General features: G+C 40.1%; 1 protein-coding gene across 1 annotated transcript in view; it reads right to left on the bottom strand.

Moving 5' to 3' along the window:
• Window positions 1–21,608, bottom strand: part of KCNK12 (potassium two pore domain channel subfamily K member 12) — a 37,221-nt gene extending 15,613 nt beyond the window's left edge. Inside the window, exon 1 of the mRNA XM_063289881.1 lies at window positions 21,018–21,608. Coding sequence (XP_063145951.1) covers window positions 21,018–21,360 — 343 coding nt within the window. The 5' untranslated portion in view covers window positions 21,361–21,608. The remainder of the gene's footprint in view (window positions 1–21,017) is intronic.
• Window positions 21,609–27,242: the final 5,634 nt, after the last annotated feature.

The following is a 27,242-nucleotide window of genomic DNA, read 5'->3' as shown; positions in this document are numbered from 1 at the left end:
CTCAAATGTCTTTCAAAAGGAACAAATGTTCATCTTGTTTGGGGCTGCCATTTCCTACCAAATGCTGGCTTAGTTCCAGAGATTTTCACCCACGAGCAGCAAGTAACTTCTTACTTCTTTCCCCTCTGTAGTCTTCCCAACAGTACCTTTTTATTAACTGCTTTCCAAAACAGATAATGAACCTCTACACTTAAAAAGTATCTTTAATGCAAAGGACAGTGGGCTAGGGTGCTTTCCCAAGACATACTGCCCCTCTCCCAGCAGGGTCTGTGGGAAGGGATCAAAATTGGCAAGATGGCAGACAGAGCATTTAGTGCAACCTTGCCCCTTTTGAGCATGTAGACAATACTGACACATGTACAAAAGAAGCAGGGCTTGCACTGCAATGCTCTGTCTGTCATCTTGCCAACTTTGACCCTCCCCTGTGAATTCTGCTGTTGTCTCCTCATCCTCATCCTTTATTTTTTAGTCATGTTACTGACAGCAACATGGTCAATCTTGCCCATCAGTATCTCAAATGGAGTGGTCTCTTTTTTAGGACAAGGGCAAGACATTATGACCTTGACATTATGGGCAAGATGCCCATAGAAACTGCCTCAGACCTGAGGGGTACTCTACAGAGTTATACAGCTGATGAAACAGGAAAATATCTGGCGTAGCAAAGCTCTTGGGAACACCTGCATGGTGCCTTCGTGTCCTTCCTGGGAACAGAGTACTTGGCTCACTGACCACTCCGGTAGCTGTGCTGTGGAAGAAAAATGTTACCCTCTAAAAATAAAACCTGTTGCTCCTAGTGGCAGTCCCTGTTTTCTACCATGACACTATGAGGTGCTATGATAACCTGTGGACTTGGCCTATTTTCGTACCATTGTCAGTCTCTGGAGGAGATGTATTCATCCCTTGGTTAAGAAGCTTCTGTCCCTTCTCAGTCTTCTATTTAAAGAAAAAAAGAGAATGAAAGAAGAGGGGGGCATCAGAAAGAAAAAGGGAGAGGAAGTATATCTCCACCCACTTTGGGCTCTTGCCCCAGCCACTCCATGCCAGGTGGCCTCCAATAAATACAAACAGAAAATGGCTGCTCATCTCTATCCAAAACAATGCAATGCTAGTGGCAATGTGAATAAATAAAGTGACAAGAAGCAGCTAGTGAAGAGATCTCTCTGGTCCTGGAGCACATATCTGGACCTGAATGGCAGAAATAAGGAACAAATGAGAGTTATGGAAAGAGATGATATATATATTATCATGTATGTATGTGTGTATGTATGTATGTACTAAGTTAGATGATTAGCCAAGAAAAGGAAAAAGGAAAGGAAAAAGAAAGGAAAAGAAAAGGCTGATTATTATTATCCAGCTTAAAATTGCAGAAGCAGCACTGACAAGTTTTCATTTTCTTTTTTATCCTGTCCAATTCTTGGAGACTGCCTGGACAAGTTCCTGCAGTTTTCTAGGCAAGGTTTTTCAGAAGTGGCTTGCCATTGCCTCCCTCCTAGGGCTGAGAGAGCATGACTGGCCCAAGGTCACCCAGCTGGCTTTGTCCCTAAGGCAGGACTAGAACTCACAGTTTGTCAGTTTCTAGCCTGATGCCTTAACCACTACATCAGACTGGCTCTCCATTTTCTTTTTAGCTAAGGCCTTATTTCATGCAATAAATAAATGAAGCCCCTCTCCACCTAAAGTCTGAAAAACAACAGCAGTAAAGTTCACAAGAATTATTTTAGAAGCACGCACAGTCCTACTAATCTGGCTGCATTTGCTTAGTTTCCAAAGCTAAACAAAGCTAGCCAGGCGCTGCCACCTATTAGAATAGTTTGATTTATTTGGAAGTGAGTTTAGCTACTGTCCATTTTGAAAGTCATCCTGCTAATACAAGAGAATTCCACCATTATATTAATTTTATTATATCCCTAATATACTAGGAAATAATTAATTGAATATTTTAGGGATGGCTGTTAAGAGGTTGCTAATAAAGATGCTTTGCTATGAACTGTAATATGAATTAACCTGAAAGAATGTAGTTATAGGACTGGAACACACAAAGTAATGGGATACAAACAAGTTTACAAAGCTTAGGAAGTTCTACAGAATCCAGAGGATGACACACCACAGAAATTTAGGAAGTTAAAAACTGAGGTTGAGTTTCTTAAATGGTTATCTCTGAAAAGTGAGAAAGTTATAAGAAGCATTTTGGATGCATGGGCAATAAAAGAAAAGGACAGAACATCCAGGTACCATTTTCCAGAAAATAAATAAATAAATATGGGAAATAATGTTAGTGAAACGAGATCTTGAAATGTGTCATAAACAGAAGGTATATCCATACTAGTGATTTATACTGTCATCCAGCAATTGCTATGGGGATATATCACTAATGTGGCAAGCTATATATTGCTATAGTGATGGCTAGATAATGCTATATATGGTTAAAGCGGGAAGCCTGTTGGAGTACCAATTGGGCAACAATGAATGCTGGAACAGAGCTGATGATACAGAATGAATAATTAAGACTGTAAAGATGCAACTGGAAGTTTGGGGAAATTTGAATTAAGGGAGGTTCTGCCAGATTCAGGTACAGTCTTGATGGCTGGGAGAAGTCATAACTGGGGTTTATCCTTCTGCCAGTGGAAATCTGAAATCTCAAGAAGTGGACTGCTGCTTTGAGGTGGTGAATGCAACTACAGAAATGTATCACTGGCTGGGGATTCTTAAGTCCTCCACCTCCCAGATCCTAGCAGTATGCTAGCATGAATAGGTGAAGGAGTCCAAAGAAAGCAATGCCAACATAGCAGGAATTTAGAAGGGAAACACGCTGACTCCCAGGGCAAGCACAGAAATGGAAAAGAACATGAGTAGTTTATTCTCTACTCACAGGTGAAGTGGGAGAAGGAAGGGAAAAAAAGCTGCATTAACTTTAATTAGTGGATTTCTTAAAGCAGTTGTACCTTTTCTTTTTCCAGGCTCAGCCAGAAGCTTGAAAAACAACAGGCTTTTAAAATATGTATGCGTGTGTATGTGTATGTGTATATATATGTAATATTTATGTGCAAAGTTCATATTAATTATTTTGGAAGAATACACAGCCCTATGAATCTGGCTCTATCTGCTTAGTTTCAAAGCCAAAGCTGGCCAGACACTGCCAACTAATAAAACATGTTGATTCACACACATCAATGTTCCCTGGTCTGGTCCTCTCCAGATGTTTTGGTCTACAATTCCCAGTAGTCACAGCCAACATTATCAAAGGTTAGAGATGGTGGGATGTGCGGATATTAATATCTGCCTACAGTTCATATCATCCATAACCATCATGATTAAATGGACATGCTATCTGGGGTTGATGGGAATTATAGTCCTGTTAATCTAGATGACCCAGGTTTTAAAAGGCTGGCAATTGCCACTGTCAGATGATGGAAGTAATGTGCTTCCTGTTGCTCTTGAGCTAGGACTTAAACAATTGGGTTGACAGTACAAGGAAAAGAATGCCAATTAAATGTTAGAATTTTTTGACAAACTGAGCTGTGGGTTTATGATTAAAACTGCCTTAAAAGTTAATAGTTTCTCCTTCACAAGAGATCTTTTAAGCAGAGGTTGAATTGCTACTCCTTACTAGGGTGTTCTAGCAGTAATTTTCCTGCACAGATACAGTTGGCTTAGATGATCTTTGATGTATCTTCCAACTCTATGATTCTAGAAATAACTTTTTTAATTTTAGAAAAAGATAAAGGGGAACTAGTTCCCAAAATAATGTAATGGAGGCTGAATATGTTTAGTAGACATGAATGCTAACTAACAGTGGGCTGGCATGGAAAAGCAGAATAGGGAATGGAATAATCAATCATGAAAAAGGGCATGGTTTTTTGGCTGGAAGCCCAAAATGTAGCATTTAGTTGAAGGTCTCTTAACATTATTTTGATTGGTGAAATATTGGTGGGCCTGGAATACAAGCAGATACAACTTTTCTTTCCTCTGTCCTACAAACTGATTCTGACTGGATTTTCTCTACAGTTCCATTTTTTCCTTAGTGATATTTGATGCATGAAAGCAAAGATGCAAATACTTAACGTTTGTTCTATCTCATTTTTCTCTGTCCTTGTCTGCTGGGTTTTTGTTTTGTTTTGTTTTTGTTCAGACTGATGGGCACTTCAGAATAAAACCAGAAGCAATATTCTTTTAAATGATGAGACTATAATTCTGTTTTAAGATTCTGCTGTCATTGCAGAATTTCTTCATTGTTCTTCATGATAGATATAGTGCCCTGTAGTTCATAACTTCCTATCCGTTGTTCTGCATGCCAATTGATAGCACATTTGGAAGAAAGATTCTGACCCATCTTCTTCCCAATCTTGCTATTTTTCTATCTACAGTGAATTTTTACAGCAACATTCAAATATGACAATTGCCTGCCTTTGATTTGACTTGATAAAAATCTCCTTTGCCACCCTAGAACTCTCTACTATTGTGTTGCAACTTTATTATACTAAAAATGTAGACAAGGCAGAATTGCTGAAATGTTTGAAAGATCCTAACCGCAGGTCACCGAAGTTGGCAGTAGATAGTTAAATAGGGAAAGCTTCTTTGGGTCAAATTCATGGACATGTCCATATGGTTTTCTGGGTAACAACATGGAACTGGTGTGCTACTGTCTTTTTTCAGGATTTTTAAAAAACTTTCAGGCTTAGCCTACAGCCCTGGAATTTCCTGGAGGTCCAAATACTAATGCAAATACTAATCAGACCTACTTAACTAAGCTTCTGAGCCCAGACAAGTTTGGTTGAGACACCTTTCAGTACCTCTGCCTTTTAAGGATGAAGCAAGAATTACAATAGCCACTTTCTCATTGCCAAAACAGTAAGTGCATCATCAGACAAGAGGAAAAATGAGAGACAAGATTGTCCATCTACTATAGAAAGGCACAGTACTGCATTGGTTCTATCTTTCCTTGATGGTAAGAAAAATAAGGATGCTGGGCAATGCATTCCAGACTGTCCCTGATTTTTATTATTATTTAAGTGGAACAGCACATTAATTCACAAAACACATGGTGACCAAATGTGTTTGCACATTATCATAATGTGTATTTATGTGAATGCATTTATAGCATAGAATGGCCGGATTAGGATGGGCGCTTCTTCCTGATGCATTTTGTCCCCTCAAGTTGCCCAGCCTTTTTGCTCCTCTAGCAGGACTTAATGATAGTTGAGAGAAATATGAAGGAGTTGTGGGGATTAAGCATCTCTCCAACCATTCCCCTGATTCTTTCCCTATACGCTGTATTACTACCCGACAATAGATACTAGGTTGGGCATGTGTACTTCCACTCTTGATGTCATTACAATATGAGTAAGAGAGAGGTGACTAGCTGTGAATAGGAAGTCACTTCATTTGTAATGGTTTCTGAGAATTAATAATTAGGAAGAGGTCATGCCAAACTTATTCAGATTAAGTTTAATTTAAGGCATGTTTGCAATCATTTCAGTGGGAGTTCTTTTTACTGATGGGCTTACAGGAAGAAAGCTTTCAGGATATGTAAGTGGAGCAGGCTCTTTTCATGATTAATACAAAATAACTCATTTCAAAATACAAATAGACACATATGTGCAGTGTTTTGACTCAGATGCCATAGCTATTCATATAAAAAGTATGTGTCTGGGTGGGTTCCTCCTCCTCCTCCTCCTCCTCTTTTCTCCCATCAAATGAGATATATAGTTGAAGAGAGAAAAACCAATGCTCCGTGGACTCAAACAAATTTCTCCTCAGTCCAAAGTACTTCTAGTAACAGAATTAGGCTGTGAGAATTTCATGGTTGTAGGCTTCTCCAAACTGGTGACTTTCAGATCAGTTCATCTACAAATTCTCAGAATTCTGAAGTGGTATGGTCAATTCCTGTTGGCCATGTTAGGTAGGAACTATTTATTTATTTATTTATATTTCAAATTTCGTCACCACCCATCTCACTCAAAGAGCGACTCTGGGCAGTTTACATTATGAGAATTAGTATCCAACATATCTGGAAGCACCATGTTATAGAAGATTAAATTGATTCAAGGGACATCTTAAAGTAGGGAGGTGAGGAAGAATATAAATCTTCTTACCCACACCTGAGCTACCAGCCAGTAAAAATCGAATCATGGCTTTGTCAGAGAAATGCCAGTCAGAGAAATTTTCTTGCCCTGTTTTTATCAGTTTTCATTGGGTTGGATGAAAAAGAATTTACTCTAGAAATTAATTCAAAGATCATCATTTTGGTGAATTATCATAGATATACTGAGCCGTAGTTTCATTTATTTAAATATGGGAGGGCCAAAAGGTATGTGTGAATGTCATGTCTTTCCTTGTAATTAATCTCCTCTGTGTTCTTTTGCCTGCTTGGCTTCCTACATTTTTATTAAATCCCAAAGAAAGATATGGTGGGCAAACTTTTCCAATAGATGCCTCTGCCCATTACATCTTCTTTAGCACAAAGGGCAAGGAGATCTGGAGGTTGTGGGTCACATATTATTACCTCTTTTTGGATCTGTGAACAAGGATTGTGAATATTTACATCTGAATAATTGCTATTCCTCATTAAAAAACTTTATACTTGTTTATTTGCAGACTGATTTTTATTTTCTCTGAATGACAACTGATAACAGTCCCATAGCCTCTTAGATCCTCAAATTATAATCACTTGCAGTGGATGGATGGAAGGGATGGATGGATGGAAAGGCAGATGGCAATCCAACACCGTCTTTGTTGTTAGGGAATAAACCCTGTTGAGCTTTCTCTACAGGAAACCCCAAGTTGAAGCCCAACTACCTCTAGCAGAAAAGATCTCAGGTAACAATGCTAATCATTCAGGAAGCCTGAAGAACCATGGCAGATAGTGGGACTTGGCTAGCATAAATTAATTTCATATATTCAGACTTGCTTCTGAGCAAATAGTAATGCTTATTAATGTATGCTGTTGGAGTGCTGGATCAGGCTTCTTTGGGTACAGCCTACTTGGTTCCAGTAGCAAAGCCCCATTATCCAACTTGGATGGGTGCTGATATGTATCTAAGCTCTTTGCTTATAGCTCAAGGAGGTCTATGGCCAGGCGAGTAAAGTAGCTGGATTTGTCCTTAGCTCTAAAATCTTTCTGCTTTAGATTTTACTTTAAAAGCAACCATGTCTAACAGCACACTTCATTGACCATGACAAATGATATTTTTATCAAATGACATCAAATCTAACCACCAACATGCCAATGCCTAGCACTGATGAACAGTAAATGGAATTAAATTTTAGTTTGACTATTGTTCTTTGGTTTGTAGGTGTTTTTCATCAAACCACATGAACCTCTTTGTTTGAATATGTCCTGTGAAAGTAGACAAATGGCTTCTCCTCGAAATTCATGGAAACCAGTAATATTATTTAAGACTATTCAGTAGCATTTGTTTTCTGCAATATCTGCCATGCTGTTCTTTCAGCAAGAAATGGGTAAAATTAGATTTCTCACTCTCTTTAATTATTATGAGGGTCTTCCAATAATACAGAATTTTAGGCAATCAATGCAGCCAGACCTTGGATGGTGTGTGTGTGTGTGTGTGTGTGGAGTTTAAGAGAGATTTGTATGTGAGTGTTGAGCCTTATTACATTTGGAGGCAACAATAAACTCGATGTAACAGCAGTTTGAAAAGGAACCTGAATCTTGCAGCTTGCATTTCTATCAAGATAGGGTGGAGAACCTATCAGGAGCCCACTCCTCAGTTAAAACAAGTACACTTCACCTACTACTTATGTAGTGCAGATGTATGTATATTTATCTAGTAAGGTTCTGTTGACTCTAAGGGGCAAACGATGGCAAAGCCAGCTGTGAAAAGGAAAGCCATGCAATGAAGGGGTTGGAGCCACTCCTCTGTGTGGCAGAGTTTCAACTTTCGTGGTTTTCTAGCTTAGGAAAAAGACAGGAAAGAAGAAACGGTAGCACTGTATAAAATGTAGCATGCTGGGACATCTTATTCACATTCCCACATGGAATATCCTGATATGGATATTAGTTATGGTTGCCAGATACCTTGAAGTCTCTTGATGCATGGCCTTTGCCATCCATTAAACTTCTATCTGGCTTGTTGCACTTTTATCATCTTGTAACTTGGCTAGTCCTTAATATTGAAAGATCAAAGACAGTTGCATAATCTTCTAGTTTATGTCTGTAGAAATTGATATCAAGAATGAGGAAATTTTCTACTTTGTAGAGCTTGGCATGTCAGATGAGAATCAGGAAAGGCCCGAGTTATCTCCACACAGCTATGAAGAGAAACACTGATTTGAAAGGGGCCATTTAGGCTATCAGCCTCCAGCTCAGTGCAGGAATCAAAGCCTTCTAGAGGGATGGCTTCCCAGCCTCCACTTGAAAGGCGGACTACCATCTTTCTGGGAAATTGGTTCTATTGTTCTGGAGCTTGTTATTCCTCTTAGCCTAATCTAAATTCACAGGATTGTTGTAAGGATAAAATAGGAAAAGAATCACATACCCCTTTGGCTTCTCGGGAAAAAGATGGAACAGGAAGGAAGGGACAAGCTTAAATATCTAGCACCACCATTTGTTTTCCTAGAATTTAGGGGCTGTTAGGTAAACTAGTCTTCAAAAAACCCCACGCACTTGAATTCTTTTCAAAACCAGATGTAGACCTCATGTAAATGAATTGACCTTTGAACAGATATAGTGTTCTCCTATAATCAGTCTTTATAGTCAGGTAGAAATCTCTGCTGTCTTTTTAGGCCCAATATCACTATCCAGTATGGTCAGGTAAATGCTAGGACCTGCTGGATGTAATATTGGTAATTAACATCTGTTTCTTTTTTTCTCTCTCTTTCCTTCCTCATTTTCTCACAATATTTCTGGACAGCAGACACCACTTATGCCCAGAGGCATTGTGGAAAAACAGGAGGTGTCCACAGCTTCAACTGGCATTTAACTGACAGTATGTAAGGAAGACTGGCTGGCCCTACCAGCCAGATGGCACAAAGACATTCCACAGGACCCTTGCTAGGGGACTTCACAAATGTGGCACTAACATTTTTGTCCTTTCACACATTCTTATTTAAGGAAAACAGTGGGCCACAGGACAACACACTGAGATACATGTCTGTGGATAGAGCAGAGGTAGTGGTTGCAAGTGGACAAACTAATATATAAGTGAGGGACAAATAAAACCCTTCAGTGTGTAGCATAGTAATTGAATACTGGTTTTCAAATTTTAAATAGTGTTGGGAGTTAATGAGAATCAAGCCACTTAAAATGTGGTTAATATGTAGTGAAATAACACCAGCCACAAAACACAAGTTAAAGCAGCTTGGGGATAAATCCCCCTTCATGACCTGTATGCATCTCTTCTGGCTACCTTTGAACAGATCCTGTCTCTTGTGTTTACCAAAAGCTTTTCCCTTTTTACACAGTCTTTTGGGAGAAGACTTGTATTTTCTATATGTGTGAGCAAGAAGGAAGTATGTGAACATGTGAGAGAGTGTGTTTGTAACAAAGAGAGAGAGTATGTTATGCTTGCCTCAGGCCTGACCCAAGTCCTAGATCCACCCATTCTTACCTTCAGTCACACTCCCAAATACCATGCAATACTTCCATCCCAAACTACCATCGATTAACACTGCAGGCAGTACTGAGGGATGGGGAAAGGCCATTCTCTCCTCTAATAAAATGAAATATTATATAGTACAGCCCTGTTTTCATGACACACTTAACTAGGTGATAGGCAGGGATTAGTATATCATGTGAATACCTTACCCAGATAAGTGATCTAGTCAAATAACCTTGAGGAGGTCACTTTTCTAACGTCCCTCAGTCAGCCCTGTCATCAGATGGCTTACTGGGAGCAAAACTCAGCCTTTTCCCATCCATGACAAAGTCATACAAAGGGCTTATGAAAGAGTTGTCCTTAAGCACTCTGGTTCTGTTGTCATTGTAGTCTTCATCCCTCTGTGAAGTGGGTGGTGGAGGTGAATAAGGGGCAAAAAGGAGTAGGAGGTGGGAAATCGCCAGTTCAACTGGTATTAACCTGCTCATACCATTGCAGATTCCCCCCTCCAAAAAAACAAACAAAAAACCCCACAATATCCTAGGTCAGATATGTTTTATAATCCAGGACTACTTTGTCCTTGCCAGTATGATGATTTGCATAAAATCTCCAGTATGACATTTTTTTCACTATTTTGAGGGTTTGGTGCATGTGTGGTGGGTGTATTGGTATAAAACCAACACATTTTGGCAGTTTTTGTAGAACTATAGTACAGTACTATCAGGTCTCTTATTTTAGCTGGGACTAACTTCCAGAGTGTATCCCTGGGCCATAAATGTATCTAGCTGAAAAACAGAAATGAATTATGTAGTGTTAAAAATATTATAACATTATAACATTAATAAGCAAAGTCATAATCATCAACATATTTTGCACCCCAGAGATGAACAGCTTGATTGATAAAAACACTTGCAGGAGCTCACAAAATAATAGAGCAGCAGAGCTCTCTCTCTCTCTCTCTCTCAATCCCAGGATTGTCAAAACATAATTTTGAAACTGCTCATCATTATCTGAATTTGACAACAATATTTTCAGGTAGTAAAAATATCAGGTAGGATTCCTTAAAGGTTTTGATTACATTCCAGCAACTTTACTCGTTAGACATGTAAAATAGACTTTTCTTGAGCTTCATTAGCAGAAGTGCCTTTTTAATGGCCTTTGATAGTACTGGCTACTCCATTATTTGTTTTGTTCCTAGAGTGCCTCATAAAACATATTTCACTATTAGAACAATTCTGTTTATAATGTAAAATAATAGGCAATACAAGAGATCACAATAAAATAATTCTAATACAATATAAAATTAATAGGTATACACGTTGAATAAAATTCAGTATGAATGCGAAAACTAAAAAAAGCAAACAGAAACTGGCTGCTCAGAAAGGAGCAAACCAGTGTAGAACAGTGCCCTCAATTCCCAACCATGCAGGCAGTCCAGAAGGATACCAGGATCAATGATATCTAAGGCTGCTAACAAGTCTGAATGGCCAAGAGAGGTACACTTCCCTAAAAAGGGAAGGTTGGAAGCCATATAACCTTTCTTTAACATGGTCAGAACCAGGGAGGACATCTTTAAGAGTGGGCACACCACTACCTCCTTCAAGTCAGCTCTCCTCCACCTAGGGATTGACCACCTCTGCATCCAGCTACTCATCCCTTCTTGGGCTTCCTGAAGGAGCCAAGCTGGCCATGGATCAAGCTCACAAGTAAGAAAGCTCATATCATCAATCACCCTAATTACTTCCTCAGAATTGAGAAGCTGAAATGAATCCCATATAACCTTGCAAGGTGCTATCTCACTTACTTCCTTAGACCTCATCCATGCAGACTCCAGACCTGAGCTCATTTATTTATTTATTTATTTATTAAATTTATATCACCGCCCATCTCCCCCAATAGGGGACTCTGAGCGGTTTATGATAAAATGACACTAAAAGCATAACCACCTAAATTGCCATTAAAATAAAAATAAAAATAAATGTAAAATCCAAGTGGAGAGGGAACACAATCACTAAGAGGTGCTATGGCACCAGCCATCCCCAGGTGGAGCTATTGCTCTCCCCCTCCCAAGCAAAGTGGCAGAACCAGGTCTTCAGTTTCTTCCGGAAGTCCGAGAGCGAGGAAACCCGTCTCAACTCCGGGGGCAAGATATTCCAAAGGGCGGGCGCCACGGCAGAGAAGGCTCGCCTCCTGGACCCCGCTAGATGAAATTCCTTTACTGATGGGGTCCGTAGCATGCCCTCCCTGCCTAACCGGGTGGGACGGGTCGATGTTCTGGGGACGAGACAGTCCCTCAGGTACCCTGGTCCCATGCCATGTAGGGCTTTAAAGGTGATAACCAACACCGTGAATTGGACCCGGAAGCAAACTGGTACCCAATGCAGCTCGCGTAACAGTGGTGTCACATGGACTGATTTTACAACACCGGTAATTTAAGCAATTTTACCAGCATACATATTCCCCAGTGGTTCTCAGTATGATTTTCGTGTGCCTCACCACCCAAAAGGGAGTAAGTTACCTTAAATAGTATTGCTGGGGCATAATCTGCTGTTGCAATAAGGACAGAGAAGAAGGCTTTGCTGTTCTTATTGCCACAGTATAGGCTCAGACATAAGATCTTCTCCATGCTCAGTCAAGTTCATTTCTGGTCTTTCTCTACCAATGCTGTCTGTGTCTTTTTTGCTGCTTCATCTCCCAGAGCTCTTTGGTAAACTCAAGAATCCCCTGAGATTGGTTAATGGAGAGAGGCCACTTGGGGACAATCTTATCATGGGGTTCTCTATTTCTGAGCACCCACATCATATAAAGTTTTATTGGTTCAAGCCAGGGCTTTGGATTGGGCCTGCAAATGGAGAGAAAGAATTCACAGGAGAGAATCACAATGTCCAGTTTCAGTTAGAATTCTTGGAGCCATGTTTTGCAGTAGGTGATATTTCCATATCATCTTCCGAGACAGCTTCTGTAAAGAGCCAAGGAGATGACCTAAGGAGGCAGAGAAGGCAGTTGCAAAAACATGCTTGAAGCCTGGGAAGCAGAGAAAGCATGGAAAATAAGCTAAGGCTGACTCCTCCCTGATTTACTGGAGTGTAAGAGAGAGGGAAGTGGAAACTCAGTCACGCTTTCAAGATTCTGTTGCTATAGCCTGTATCAATAAAGTATAGTGTGAAGGAGAAAATCAACTAAGAAGCAACTTGGCCTAACAAAATGGCTCCAGGTATGCTTTACTAAAAGCCTATCAAAATGCTTGAAAATATAAGGTACAAACAGCTTACTAAAGGGGAAGTCGACCCCTTTTGACAGTTACTTAAGGCTCGCTGACTAAACCAAAGGCTAAAAATACAGGGTTGCTATGAGGGTGGGTTCTGTTGCCAAGGGGGGCTACTGTCTTTTTCATGTAAACAAGGTCACTATGTAAGCTTTTGCCTTGTCCCCTCTCAGTTGGCAGAACCTTGTGTTCTGTCCCCTGTGCAGCTCAATAAACCTGGCTCAAGCAGGTTGTGTGGTCTCCACTCATCAACTGGGCTGGGGGATTTTCCCCTTCAGGTGACAGCCAGACTTGTGGAATCTGTTTCCTGACTTGGTCTATCTCAAAAGGCTGACAGCTTCACATAAAATGTGGTACAACAACCTTTACTAATCTGGTGCCCTCCTCATAGGTTTGCTCTGCAATTCCTAGAACTCCAAATCAGTACAAGGTTGGGAGTTGCGGATCCCATACATCTGGAGGCACAGAGTTGGAATTCCCAAAAGGGGAGACCACTTCCAGCATTTTAGGTGGGGTTTTTTTCAGGATAAAGAAGAGAGTTCATTGTGTTATCAATGGCAATTAATCTATAACGGTGTTTTTTGAACTTGGCAACTTTAAGATGTGTGGACTTCAATTCCCAGAATTCCCCAGCCAGCATATATATCTATAACATTTCAATGGAATCTGCACATATTTATAGAGACAATTAACCATTCCTTCAGGATGTGAATGCCATGACTTTTGTGGTCAAAATGGCATAACATATACATAAGAATAAGCTGTTAACTTCTGTAATTCTTGGAGGCCCCTTAATCAATATCTTGTGGACTGTGTCAGCAGGATTCAAATAAGGACACTCCAAGATTTGCAGAACTATGAAAAAATGCCTAAGAGGTGGAGATGTGTGCACAATGACTCAATGAAGACAGAGTATTTTCGTTAACTATGGAATGCTGATGGTTTAAGAAAAAGAAGAATAGGGGTAAGTTCTTTGAATATTAACTGTTGTAGACAGAATGGAGGATTATTACTGTACTTTTAGGTCCTCTTTCTGAGAACCCAGTCATCTGACTAGCCCAATTTTACCCAATCTGGCATGCTCCTGCTGTTGGGCTAGTAATCACATCATCCCAAAGCTGTTGTCCAGCACATCTGGAGAGCACTAGATTAGAAGAGAAGGCCTAACTAGCACTGGAAACAAAATGCTGAAATAGAGGGTGCTCCCCATCCCCACCCCTGTCCTCGTTTGTTGTTTAGCCCAACAGTGCCCAGTAAAGCATCTGGTAACTTGATGGCGTACCGATAGGCCTGGACAGATGAAATTCAAATTTGTTTCCCAAAGACTCTTTCCTATGTAACCTCGTTTACAGAAAGGCAGAACAGGTGAAAACCAGAGTGCGTAAAGGAAGGTAGGTTTAGCCCATAGATAATTTTTGATTGGCTGACTAGATCTAAGATAGTTCATTATCCTTGACTGAGCAAAGCAACAATCAGTCTTCCCAAAGAGACTGGCTTATAATTATCATCATGTTCTGTAAAACTGAGGATAAATGCTCACAGAAGGACCAAGAAGTAGTAGTAGTAGAAGAGCCTGCCAATGAACCTCCAGATATGATGCCTAAATCATTTATTACCAACTGTCTACTCTATGGTGAGCATGTGCTAAAACCCTAGAGATTATTCAAGAGATAATCAGTAACTGGTTTATCTAAGTTGACTATACTGATTTATTGGAATTCTGTGTGATTGTTGTCTTCTGTTCCCCTCCCTACATTTCCCTTTTCCCAAGAATTCCTTTCTCTACCTATAGATTTGGTTTTATAAAGAAATATCTCATTTCTATTGTATGTGTGTATAAGACCACATGCTTAGATAGCTATGCTGTTCATTCAGGATCAGCACAAGGCATGTTAAATTCTGTAATTCTGGACTTCGAACAGAAAGACTTTTCCTTTGTATTTTTCTAGGGTTGGGTTGAAGGGAGAAGCTTCTGGTAGAAGAGCTTCCCCAGCCAAATTTAGACTGTGTGACAAGATTAATCCTGAGTGATGACAGCCTATTGTGATTATATTTTACTGAGGAACCCTTAGAAGAAAGGATCTGGTTGTTTGTTTGTTTGTTTATTGGGCTTGTATATCACTAAATCTGAGCAGACTTGGGGCAAATTACAGAATCAATCCAAGAGAATTTCTGAAGATGCTCCCTTCTGGCACTGACGATGTTGCCTAGTTGGGCAGTGAAATGTCTGCAAGAAAACAGGCAAGCTCAAAGAGCACCAAGGACTCCACAATTACAGAATCACAATTACAGAATCACAGGTTAACATGAAACGTAAATATTCACAATAAAGCTTAAAATGAAAACAATAAATAACACGCATCAAAAACAACTAATGCTAACATTTAAAACCCACCATAACATTCTGATACAGCCATTAACTAACAATATTAGCACTCCGAAATTATTCCCTTTCTGGTTTGGAACAGATAACATTTCAGTCTAATCTACTAAAACAATTGCTATGTTCTGATTTTGCCCCAGCAGGGAAATGGGAAGTGTGGAACAATATAAAAATGCAATGGAGTCATGCCAAATAGCCAGTGATCCACCTTCTTTTACTCTTTTCCTTTGCCTTTCCTCCAAGTTGCACTATATTGCAGAATTCACCTTTCCACTCAGCTGAATTGGCTGTTCCCTATGAATAGCTATTAGAAGCAGCACATTTCAGTTAATGTGCAACCACTGTTGCATTGAGTGAGCAAATCATTTGGGAGCTCCAAAAGTGCCTTTTAGTTTTAGTGGGGCACATTCCAGGCAACATTTATTTACAAAAGCTGCTGCATGATGCTAAAATACAAGGGGTTGAGGGGTTCATGCAGTTCTTGTTATTTTTTATTAAAAAATTGACATTTAAGAAAAGTCCACTGAATACAAGCAGCAATAAACTTCATACAATTATATAGTTCAATTGACTCCTTTTTGCCTTCTGTTTGGGTTATTTATAAAATACTTGTACGATCCTATTACTGCCTTTTGAGTCAGGAGTATTTTCCAGACTCATGAAAGTTATTGTTAACCACTTGAAAGGAAGGGTTGCAGAATCTTAAGTACAAATGCATGGCATCCAAACTATGTATATTACTATAATACTGATTTTTAAAAAGCAGAAGGAAAGTAAGCTTTGGAATCTCATTCATACACTAATTTTACATGGGTAAATTATATGGATATTCACTAAATGATATCTCAATATCACTGAGTGGATTTTAAATATTAAAATATATAGATCCCATCTTTCTATAGCACATACTGTAGTATACAAATACACAAGGCATCTCCAACCAAACTTTATTCATTAAAAAAAGCACTTCAAAGCTACATAATTCAATGCAACTTTACAATTATTGTAAATAAGAATAATTATAAATAAAATGATATGCCAATTAAAAGAATAGCTGCAGAAAAAATTGCAATGCCAGCAAATAACAAGAAGGCAGTAAACACTTTTCTTCTGTGGCAGATATGTTGGTCCATGAGAAAGAGAAAGAGAGAGAGAGAGAGAGAAAGAATAAAAAAATCCATTACTGGCAACAAACTTTTAGGACCAAACACAATGCCACCAAAGTTCGGATGTAAACTTTGCAGCTCTCTGGAACACTTTGTAAAGATTAAGTGTTACAAAAACAGGGCCTAAGTGGGAAAGCCAATTACTAAGAGATATTGCAATTAGTTTATGTTTAGTATTCTGTGATAAAGCAAGGGGAAGTCTCTCCTCTGCCAGTTCTGAGGATTCGAAAGAATTCTACCATGTGGATGCCAAAACCAAGAAGGCCCCCTGTTTCTCTGTGTCTATGAATTTCTTGCATGTCTATCTGTGCATATGCTCCAGGTCCCTTCTATTAAACACTGTCATCTTGCTGGACCAAAGAAGTGTGCCTTCCCTGTCATGGCCCCTGCCCTCTGGAACAGCATCCCCCCCAAGAGACGGATGGCACCCTTTCTGCTGGGTGTCATGTTCATCTGTTAGGGTAGGCAATTATTACACTGGGGTTCTGAAAAGCACGGAGGGCCTGGCTTTGGCCTCAGGCCTGGGGTTAATGTGTTTGTAGGGTCCCTGATTTGGTTTGACTTGCTATTGTTATCATTGCTTTAGTCCAGGCTGCTTGTTGGTACTGTATGTTTTTAACTGCTTTTATTGGTTTGGTGTTTGTCAGCAGCCCAGAGTCTATGGGAGTGGGCAGCTATAATAAATTTAAATAAATGAAGTGTGTGCATGCACGTGTGGAGGGGGAAGGAAACAGTAGCCTCTTTATTTCCTACTCTCATTGGGTAAGAAGAAAGAGAGGGAGGGAACAGGAAAAAAATTGGAGATGAGGGAGCTAAAGATGGTTGCTTCTTGCTGGAATAGCTATCACTTCTGTCTGTTCACTTCCTCCTGCTCCTCACTGGATGGTGTGAAGGACTGAACCCAATGAAAAGTTGAGGCAGCTGTACCTTCTGATTAATCTGTACCAGGGAATTGTAATTTGGTGCAGATTTTTGTAGAGTTTCTACTGGCTTGCCCAGCTCTCAGGGTTTCCCAGGAAAAAGATATACTGCTAAATCAGTATCTGGTAGTGTGGATTGCTGTGAAAAAGAGAAGAATAAGATCTAGAGGAAGTGAAGGAGAAAAAGGAAAATATAAACCTTGAGGGGAGGGGGAAGGGACTCTGTGTTGCAGATCGGAGTTAAAAGAGGTTCCCTAGGCTAAAAAGCTAGAAAACTAGAGTCAGAAAGATAGTTGCAGATATCTGGTTTAAAAACTGAGGAAGGATTTAGAGGTGGATCCGAAAATTATTTTCATTTTATTCTAATCATTCTCCTAGCAACTCAGAGTAGTACACATGGTACTCTACACTACCTGTAATAGGTTATTCTGGGTAATGATGACTGGCTCTAGAACACCTAGTGAAATTCATTGATGACAGGGGGTTTAAATACATTTATCCTTGGCCTTCGCCCAATATGCTAACTCCCACATCATTTCAGAAGCGATCTATCACCCACTTCACAATGCTGAATGTGTTTCGGGAAGAATTCAGACATGCATTCTCTTGACTTAAATGGGACCAAAGGATGCACTGAGAAAACATTTCTTTTTCAATTTAGTTGTTATATCAAGAGGAAAGTGCTCAGGGCTGTCTGTGGGCATAGATAGGGGTTAAAAAAAGTCTAGATGGCAGCTTTGACTGTGCAGTTAAAACCCTACCCCTTTTTCATGTAACATGCATAAAAAGGGGGAGGCAAAGTTTGATTGTGCAGTTGTGCCTACCATCTTGACATTTTTTACCCTCCCTGCAGATGTCCTGGAAAGTACTGGGGAATACAGTGAGAGATCCTGGAATATAATATCTTCTTGTGAAGATAGAGGCAGTTGCTAACAGGCAGCTGCTAAACTCATGATGGTCAATACGTATTGTACTATCACCCTGAATTAATTGTTCTTATGATTTAATGCTATATTCTCCTCTATGCTTACTACAAAGTAGAAGCTAGAATTAAAAGAAGTGTGGCCATGCTGTTGAAAGGGAGAGCAACTTTCAACACCAGTATTTCAAATTCTCTACATTTCAAAGAACAGCACAGTCTGTTATTTTATTTGTGAAGGAGAATATATAGGCATTAAAAAAACCAGTTCTGGTTACATCTATGGAAACTAGATATGGGAGGCTGGCCAGTAGATTTTGACCGATCATGCTAGTTCATAAAGTGGTATCTGTTATGAAAAAATAAAGAACATTCTTTACTGTAATAGCTTGTTGGCTATATGTGACAAAGTCAGGCACATCTGCTAGTATTCTCTTCCCAGATACAATAGGTAGCTAGACAGGGGTGGGCAGGAGGTAAATCTGAATCTACTGGTACATCACTATGTGGTCTGTAATAGATCACAAAGTTTGGCTACTTCTGTATAGTATAAACCAGCCAGCAAAGTATCATTAATGAAGCACTTTTAGCATCACCTAACTTTCAGGGCAATGCTGGGAAAGGTGAAAGGAAAGAGAAGAACAGAATAACCAGCAGCAAAGTGAATGGACTCAATTACAGCAGTGATGGGTGCCCTGTTGGAAGGCCTGAATGATCAAATTGGGACCAGGCTGTCCTGGAGAAAATCTATCTATGTGCTCACTGACTTAATGGTACATAATTAATCAACTCTCAGAGCAGCTGCAGAAGCCTATAGATGGACAATGAAACATGTAAAATTTTTGCGCAGATTTTACGCACATTAACTCTTGGAATTCTTACCATCACTACTTTCCTAGGATACTAAAATATAAGGAACCAGCAATCCTCAAAATGTAATCTACATCTCATTTCATAAGGTGCCATTCATTTCTTGATTTTAAATACAGAGATTTAATTCTACTTCACTTTGGAGCAATGCAAGGTAAAATATCACGCTTCCTATCACTGGGTGGGGAGAGGTGATGGGGGAAAAGAAGAAAATCCAAACTGTAATATTTTATTGGTACGGAATAAAATTCCATCTTGAAGGAATTTCCATAGAATCTATACTTGCTATCTAATTCAGTCTGTTTTAAATTTGTCATCAGAAAATACAGAACTATTTTAGCAATACTAACTTGATAACATATACAAAATCAAAGATAATGCAGGAAACAGGAACTGGCCATTTTATCTCACCCACTCTACTTTTGCTTTAGAGCTAAAACACAATTAACTGCTCACTGTGGGGAGACACCAGCTCTGTTTATGGAGGCATCCTGACTTCCATCACTTTCCAAACTTCAGTTGCTATAGCAACTTAAGAAAGCTTTCTAGAAAAAGAAACAACATCACTTCTGAACTTCACCCAATCTACTTCATTAAAGTGTACCAGCTGTTTATCTTTGTTTGGAGTATTGAAAGGAACATGGACGTGGTATGTTATTCAAGTCTTGTTTCTTTATGGAAAAATAATTAAAGCCAGCAACAAAATGTCACAGATAGATTAACTGCCAATCTTTTTGAGTGCCAAAAAATCCTAGTGTTTCCCCATTCCCACATAGGCCTTTCTTTTGCATTTTGACTATTATTTTCTTTCACACCATTTTTGCACATCATTAAAAAGTGCATTTCAGCTCTCATACAATATCTGTGCCTTGTGTGAAGCTAATTGACACAGGAAGTAATAAAAAAAAACATATTTGTGCATTAGTAAATAAGTTTTATTCTGTTTAAAGGCTGATTTGCATACTGATTGTAACCTTATATCTGAAAATGCCCTTTTTAGAAAAACCGTTGCGTTGGTATAGTTGATAATATAGGATATCTATTTTTGTATGATTTTGAATACAAAAACATAGGTTTGATACTTTGGCTTTAAAAGAATAACCATTCCTCTTCTTAGCAAAATTCAAAGTATACTTTTTTCATTATTCCCCAACCTAATGCCCTCCATGTGCTGAAGAGCATTTCCTTGCATTTCCAGCCAATGGTGTTGACCCTGCTGATTCAGTACATCTAGAGAAAACTAGATTAGGAAAACTTTATGTCTACTTGCTAAAATATATGAAGATCTTGTTATACTGTGATTGATTTCCATTTATTGTGTAGTAAGCCCCTTGAACTTTGTGACATTTAGTTACAATAGGGATAGATTTGTATTTTTAATTGTAGCTGTTTGGGAAATAAGTTCCTTCAATCTTTCATTTTAAAAAAATGGGTGGGGGAGGAATGGTAGAAAACAATGTTGGTTTAGTGGGTTTTATGATGTCTCTTCAGCTATACATTTATTATTCTAAAATAAAATGTGAAATGCCTCAGTTTTAAATAGGAGGATATGTCCAGATATATGGGGTCCATAGTCAGCATGACCAACCCTTCCGTTTATTTGTTGTTGGATTTATAACCTGCCTGTCCTGAAGGAGATGAAGGCAGCATACATAACATTTCCTCCTCTATTTTTCCCCCCCAACAACACTGTGAAGTAGATTGGGCTGAGGGAAAGTGACTGGCCCAAATTTGGCCAATGAGTTTCCCTGACCAAGGGTGAACTTGAAACTGGGTCTCCCTGATTCTAGTCCAACACTTTAACTTACACTTTCTGGAGGACACCAAATTGGGAAAGGCTACATTAGGTATATGAAAGAAAGAAAGAAAGAAAGAAAGAAAGAAAGAAAGAAAGAAAGAAAGAAAGAAAGACAGACAGACAGACAGACAGACAGACTTACCTATTGTTGAAACCACTGTGCCCACAAAATAGAAAGCTCCTGTGAAGTCCCATCTTGGTCGGAGGGCATCTACTCTAATACCTGCAGCCATGGCTGCCTCATAGCTTCGTAAGAAGGCCTTCAGCTCAGGGAGGCTAATGTTGAAGATCTGGCTGAAGTTCTGAAGAGTCCGGTTCCAACGATGCTGCGCTTCTGCTTCAGATGGGCTCTCAATGGCTGAGAAGATGGTAGCTCCAGCAGTCAGGTATGCCACAATGAGCACTGCTAAAAGGACAAACCTGCCATTGTCCTCATTGAAATGTGACATGCAGCAGCAGCCTTTAAGTCTCCTGACAGACATCATCCAAATTTCAGCACCACAGAGGTGATGGAAAATGACCAACACCTCATTGGAGGGAGTGGCATGGAGATATTACCCAGTTAAAGAGTCCAACAGGGGAAAAAAATAGATCCTTCTTTTGAAGGGTTTCCCTTCTGAGTCATGGGTATTGGCTTACCATGCTTATGTCAATGCAGGCTTCCATTAACTTGTATTCCACCAGGCTCCCAACACCAGCCTAGTCATATAGATTTTCTCAGAGCTATATTGGGAATTCTGTTGCTTCTGAAGCCCACCACCAAGCTCTTGAGTGCTCTGGCTGTGGCTTGTAAGAAATAGCTTTTATCTCCCATCTCAGATAGTTGCACTTGGCCATATTCTTTGTAGTCCAGCCTTTATCCCAATCAAAGGCATCCAGGTCTGGTGGAGGAAAAAAAGTGTTCAGTTAAAACTAGTGGTGCTGATGCATGATCTGTAGAGCCAATATAATCCCAGGTACTCCTCTTCCTAAGGGATATCAAATGTTCATTTCACCTCCCATCATCTCCTTTTCATGCTTGCCTCCAGCTTTGAAATGAATCCCCTTCAGTCATGCATAACCAGTATAGCTCTTCTCTTCTGAGTCCCTTAAACTGTCTATGCAGGTAGCATTCTCAAGTATTGAATACACTTGGAAATCTACATGAGGCAAAGGCTGAGCACAGAAGACAGCTGCATTCAACACAATTTATAGAGGAGCGTAAATGCTCAGCACATTTGCTCAAATGACACCACTTTATATTTAAGTTGCTTTATCCAACCCAGCTTTTTCCATTTTTGTGTGTTTCAACTAGATGTGCACTCATCATCTTCATGGTTGAGAAAGACCTGAATCAACGAGACAACACCCATGCAACTTCATTTAGGTCTCCACTGAATAAGCTCGCTTTCTCTCTTTCTATACACTCCAAATTGATATTTGTTCAAAAAAAGGTGGGGGGGGGGGTTTGGAATATTCATGACTGCATTTGTTTGTGCTGCATTTTACTTTTTTTCAGTCAAGCAAAGTTATTCCTTCCCCATGAACCTGAATTAAAATGGGAAAACATTGTCCTTCCGTATTCAACCACCATTGGATATGCATTTTAGCATGAAGATATTTTATAGCAGAAAGCAGGCTAAAATGAGAGGGTGAAACAGACCAACTTCTCTAATTCCCCAAGACAGATCCAGCCCGCCCGCCCCCCACAGCATAGCCTTCCCCAGTCAGCTCATTCCATGTAGATTACAATATATGAAAAAGCAAATGAAGCAAATAAGCTGTAGTCTGCCAAAGCATACTCTTCAGTGTTGTTGTTGTTTTACCTTTCTTTTGATTCAGGTGAAGTTACCTTCTTGGGACTCTTCTTTCCACCTCCACTTGAGTAGCTGATTTTGCCCTTCGCTCGCAGTGTCCCAGCCACCCACGCCAAGCCTCACAACCCCAGCCTTGCTTCCCTCGAATCTAACCATAAGCAAACATACACCATGTTCTTTTATTCACAGCAGTTCGGAGTCCTCCTGTAACATGCACTTGTAAGTCCCAAAGTGAATGATGGCTGGGGGGTGGGCTGGCGTGGGGGGTGGATCGCCTTCTTTTCTTGAGCGGCTTGGTCGTGGCGATGGGGAGAACAGCTGGGAAAGGAAGTGCGGCTGTTCAGCACCACGGATAGTGCACTGCAGCTCCGCGTATGCCCGCGACTCCTCGCTCTGTCCCCGCCTCTACTTGAGCTTCGAGGGCTGGGCGGGAGCCGGGGCTGCTCCAGCTTGCGAGTTGTTCAATGACCGTCCCCGCCTTTTCATTGCCTTCTGGGCATTCTGTTGACTGCGGAACACGCAGCGGAGCGCTCAGCCCGAAACGGGGGCGGGGGTGGGGGAGATTTATTTCTGCCTTGCCCACTACAGTAGTCAGGAGAGCTGTTTGTTGGTGCTGCTGTGCTTTTGCTCGGCGGGTATTTTCGATACTCTCCCTTTCCCGGGGTTGTGAAGAGAGGCTGATGCATTGCTGAATGATGTCCAAAAACCACAGGGAAAAGAACAGCCACAAACCGTTCGATTCTGAAAGAGGAGTCGCGTTTTCAGATCCTGCAAAACGGGACCAAGGTTCGCGACTTTTCTGTCCAAAGAAAGTCCAGGAGAGTTTTCAGGAATTTTTCTGTCCCTTTACTTCTCTGTTTTCTCTGATTTAAAGAGATATGCCTCACATAGATGCTTGTGTGTCTAAAACGTGTATTGAAAAAAGTGTATTTCTCTCTGTATGTAAACATGTAATGCATGATCTGACAGAGATCATAGTTGGAAAGCAAAATCCTCATATGTCCATGGTCCAAAAACTCTGGCTGGAACTCAGCTAGAACACCTTGTACCTTCAGATGTGTTGGACAAAACTCCCATCATCCCCAAGGAGGTGGGGAAGTGATGGGAGTTGTAACTTGCATCTAGGGGACCCCATGTTAGGGAATGTCTTTTGTTAGTCGGTTGGTTGGTTTGTGCATTAGAGTCAATGTTGATTCCTGGCTGAAGAAAGCCCCATTATTTGTTGTGTACAATAATTCTACTATTAAAGAGATATGGTCAGTTTTGTATTTTGAAAATGCAACAATGGAAAAGAAGAAATTTGTGCATGTACACTGCAGGGTTGGTCTTCAGTTCTTAAAAATTTTTCTCAGTCTTTTATGATGTACACAGGCAATTAATAAGTCAAAACTTATATGAAAGGCTTATATCAGAGCAGAAACTGCAGGTCAATTTCTCTCTTTTCATTTTATCCTCATAGTCCTATGAGGTTGGTTGGTTAGTTGAGGAGGTAGCAACAGGGGCAGAGGGATATAGGACATGACATAGTGCAGTCATGATTTGAATTGAGATTACCCCAGGTATAATTTAAGATCTAACAACTACACCTCATTGGTCTGTATGGCAGAGAGAAGCAACCTAATGCAACCCATGGAGTTTGGATTACAGGATTCATAAGTCCTTATTTTTAGCCATGGCAGCTGATGAAATAGGCCAAGAAGAAATTCCACATTTTTCCATACACTGATTCCTTCTCTGCTTCAAGTTGCACCCTCTCCTGTACTATCCAGCTTCTCTTTGACAGACTAGACATTCCCTGAGTGGAAAGAGTACTTAATGAATATTAAAACAACAACAATCCAGTAGTGCCTTGAAAAGATGCTCTTGTGTTTCAGCCATGGAATGAGATAGAAAATAATGCCAATGAGAAGAGATACCATTTCTGTAATGTTTCTGCTTGCCCCCACCATTATTAAAGATAATAATATCACACAGGAGTCAAGAACAGGCAGTGTTAACATGCCTGGGCAAATCCAAAGCAAGCAACCCAAATGGTATTTCCTTTCCACAAGGGTCTCCTGCAGCAATAAGCAGCAGAGATCAGGAGGTGCAACAGGCAGCAGAAGGCACAACATTGAGGGAATGGTGCGGATCTCCATGTGAGCTCACACAGTTTATTAATGAAACACAACTCTCCTTCCCTACTGAATGACAACAGTGGTTTTAAAATGAATTTATATAAGAAGGTTTGTGTGGAGGCAGCCATGGCCTCTGTTTGGATCCCAGGATATCCTGGTGAGTCAAGAGACCTCTTAGAGACAGCACCTCACTAATCCCACACTTTCATATGCCTGAGTCAATTCTTCCTAAGAATGGAAGATGAATCCTCAGGGATCAAATCGAAACCACCTTGATGCCTTCTGGCTGTTTTGGATTATAGCTCTCATCAGCCACAGCCATTATGGCCAAAAGCTATGGGATATGTGATATAATAATATGATAGAATCAGGGGAGGGGGGATGTGGCAAATGGGGGCCATGATTCTTTTTAATGTTTTGTACATGATCTCCCTTACAATGAAGGACAAGCCAAGACAAACCTAACACCGCTGGAGGAAAGATCATTGCCTACTTTCTACTGTGCGGTTTTTCTATTTGCAGGGAGATTTTCCCATAAGTAAAGGCTTTTAAAAATTACTCTTGCCAGCAATCTGTAACAAGACCATCTATTTCAGCTTTCCACAACCAAGCTGGCTGAACATTACTGGAGCTGAAATTTAACACGTCCAGAGGGTGCCAGATTGGGGAGGGTGATCTGTTCTCTTCCCTCAGGACTCATTACCCTCCATCCTGATGTAGGCATAAACTGATCCTCACTTCCTTGATTATACTTCAGCAAATAAATCCAAGGGTTGGCTTGTTCTTATCATAGGGTGAGCAACTGTGTAAACAAGCTTTGGCTAATCAAATGTTATAGTGGTTTCCTCTGGCCACTTGGACAAATGAGGTTATAGAGTACAGACCAACAATAATGCAGAATTAACTGGGCCATATCCATTACTAATCAGGTTGGGCCTCAATTCTGCAAGAAACAAGTTCTTCTTCTGCTTATTCTTGACTATTTTTAATCAATCATCTTATTATTTAAACATGTTTTAATGAAGGACCAAACATAAGCAGAACAGAAGCTCAATTTCCTGAGTTTATATACACTGTGTTGACTTTATTATTATTAAAAAAAAGAGAGAAGAGACCTGGTCTGATGAAGGGAAATTGTTAATGGAATAATAAATAGTATTAGCTTGGCTGTTCGGAGCAATGTGTATGGAAAGAGGGAGGGAGGGAGGGAGGGAGGGAGGGAACAGACGTGCATTTAGTAGATATTTAATTAAATCACCAAAGCAGTTCAAACCCCAGAACTTGTACTGCTTAAAGAAATACAAATTTCCTATTGCCATTTTTAACTGATGCACTAACACTTCCTTGGTAGGTGGAGTTTTCAGGAACCACTTTTCTTCTTTCAAAGACTGACAGATGAGCTTAGAGCAAAGGCGTATTATAATAAGATTAGACAGACTTCAAGCTTGCAAGGATCTACTTTATTTTTCATCACAATCCCCAGATCTACTCACTGGAGTTTGGTTCAGAAGACATACACATAGACTGAGTTTACACATAGCATTCATTCATGTTTTTTTTAAAATATGCATTACTGAATAAAACAAAGTTGACTAGTTCATACAATATGCTGAGTGGCTAAAACTATGGTTTATCACCTACAATTACTGGTTCACGTAACATATTATGTCAAAACTGAACAAACTGCATTTGGACTTCACAGATAGAATTATATACTCTTGGACAAATTTCAGCTTTCTCCTGTAAAACTAATCCCCAATATCCATTGTTCCCTTTCTTTCCCCAGCTGATTCCTGATATGGAACTACAGAAACACTTAGGGGAAAGATCTCTTTGTCTACTCTTGCAATCCTATGCCCACTTGTCTGATTCTAACCTCCCTTGAAATTAATTAATATTTACAGACATATATGTACTACAAATATCATCCTCTCCTAGTCTCAGGTATATGAGTTTCTCAGATAAACAATCAAGATAATCCATCATCTGTCCCAATGCTAACAGTGATTATTTCACATGTGCTAAGTCATAACATGCTGTTTCTCAAAGGGCTGTAAAAGTTTACAGGCCCAGAAACTTGAGAGGAGATGGGCTCATTCATCCATTCATTCACACACAGAGACCCCTTAACAGTTTACTCACAAGCCTCTATGCCAGTATTCCAGGTCTCTGGCTAAGGGAGCCACACTCTGATGTTTTTAGGAATGTGCATAGGCAGCCTCATCCTACACAGACCCTAAGCCTACAAAAATGTGGGTATATAAGAGAAAAGAAGGAGAAGAAGACAACAAGTAGACAAGGAAGCGGGAAGTGATGTCTGGGAATTTACACCTATTACAGGCAAGCATAAGAGCAATCAGTTAACTGCCAGAACCACAAGTTATGGCAAGCGGCCCATTGTGGTGTGAGTCCTGCCTGGACCTTGGCCTGGAGCTCAGCAGCAACCAGGAAAGG

The sequence above is a fragment of the Candoia aspera genome, chromosome 1 (assembly GCF_035149785.1).
Source record: "Candoia aspera isolate rCanAsp1 chromosome 1, rCanAsp1.hap2, whole genome shotgun sequence".
NCBI lineage: Eukaryota > Metazoa > Chordata > Lepidosauria > Squamata > Boidae > Candoia > Candoia aspera.
This window is presented reverse-complemented; position numbering and strand designations above follow the sequence as displayed.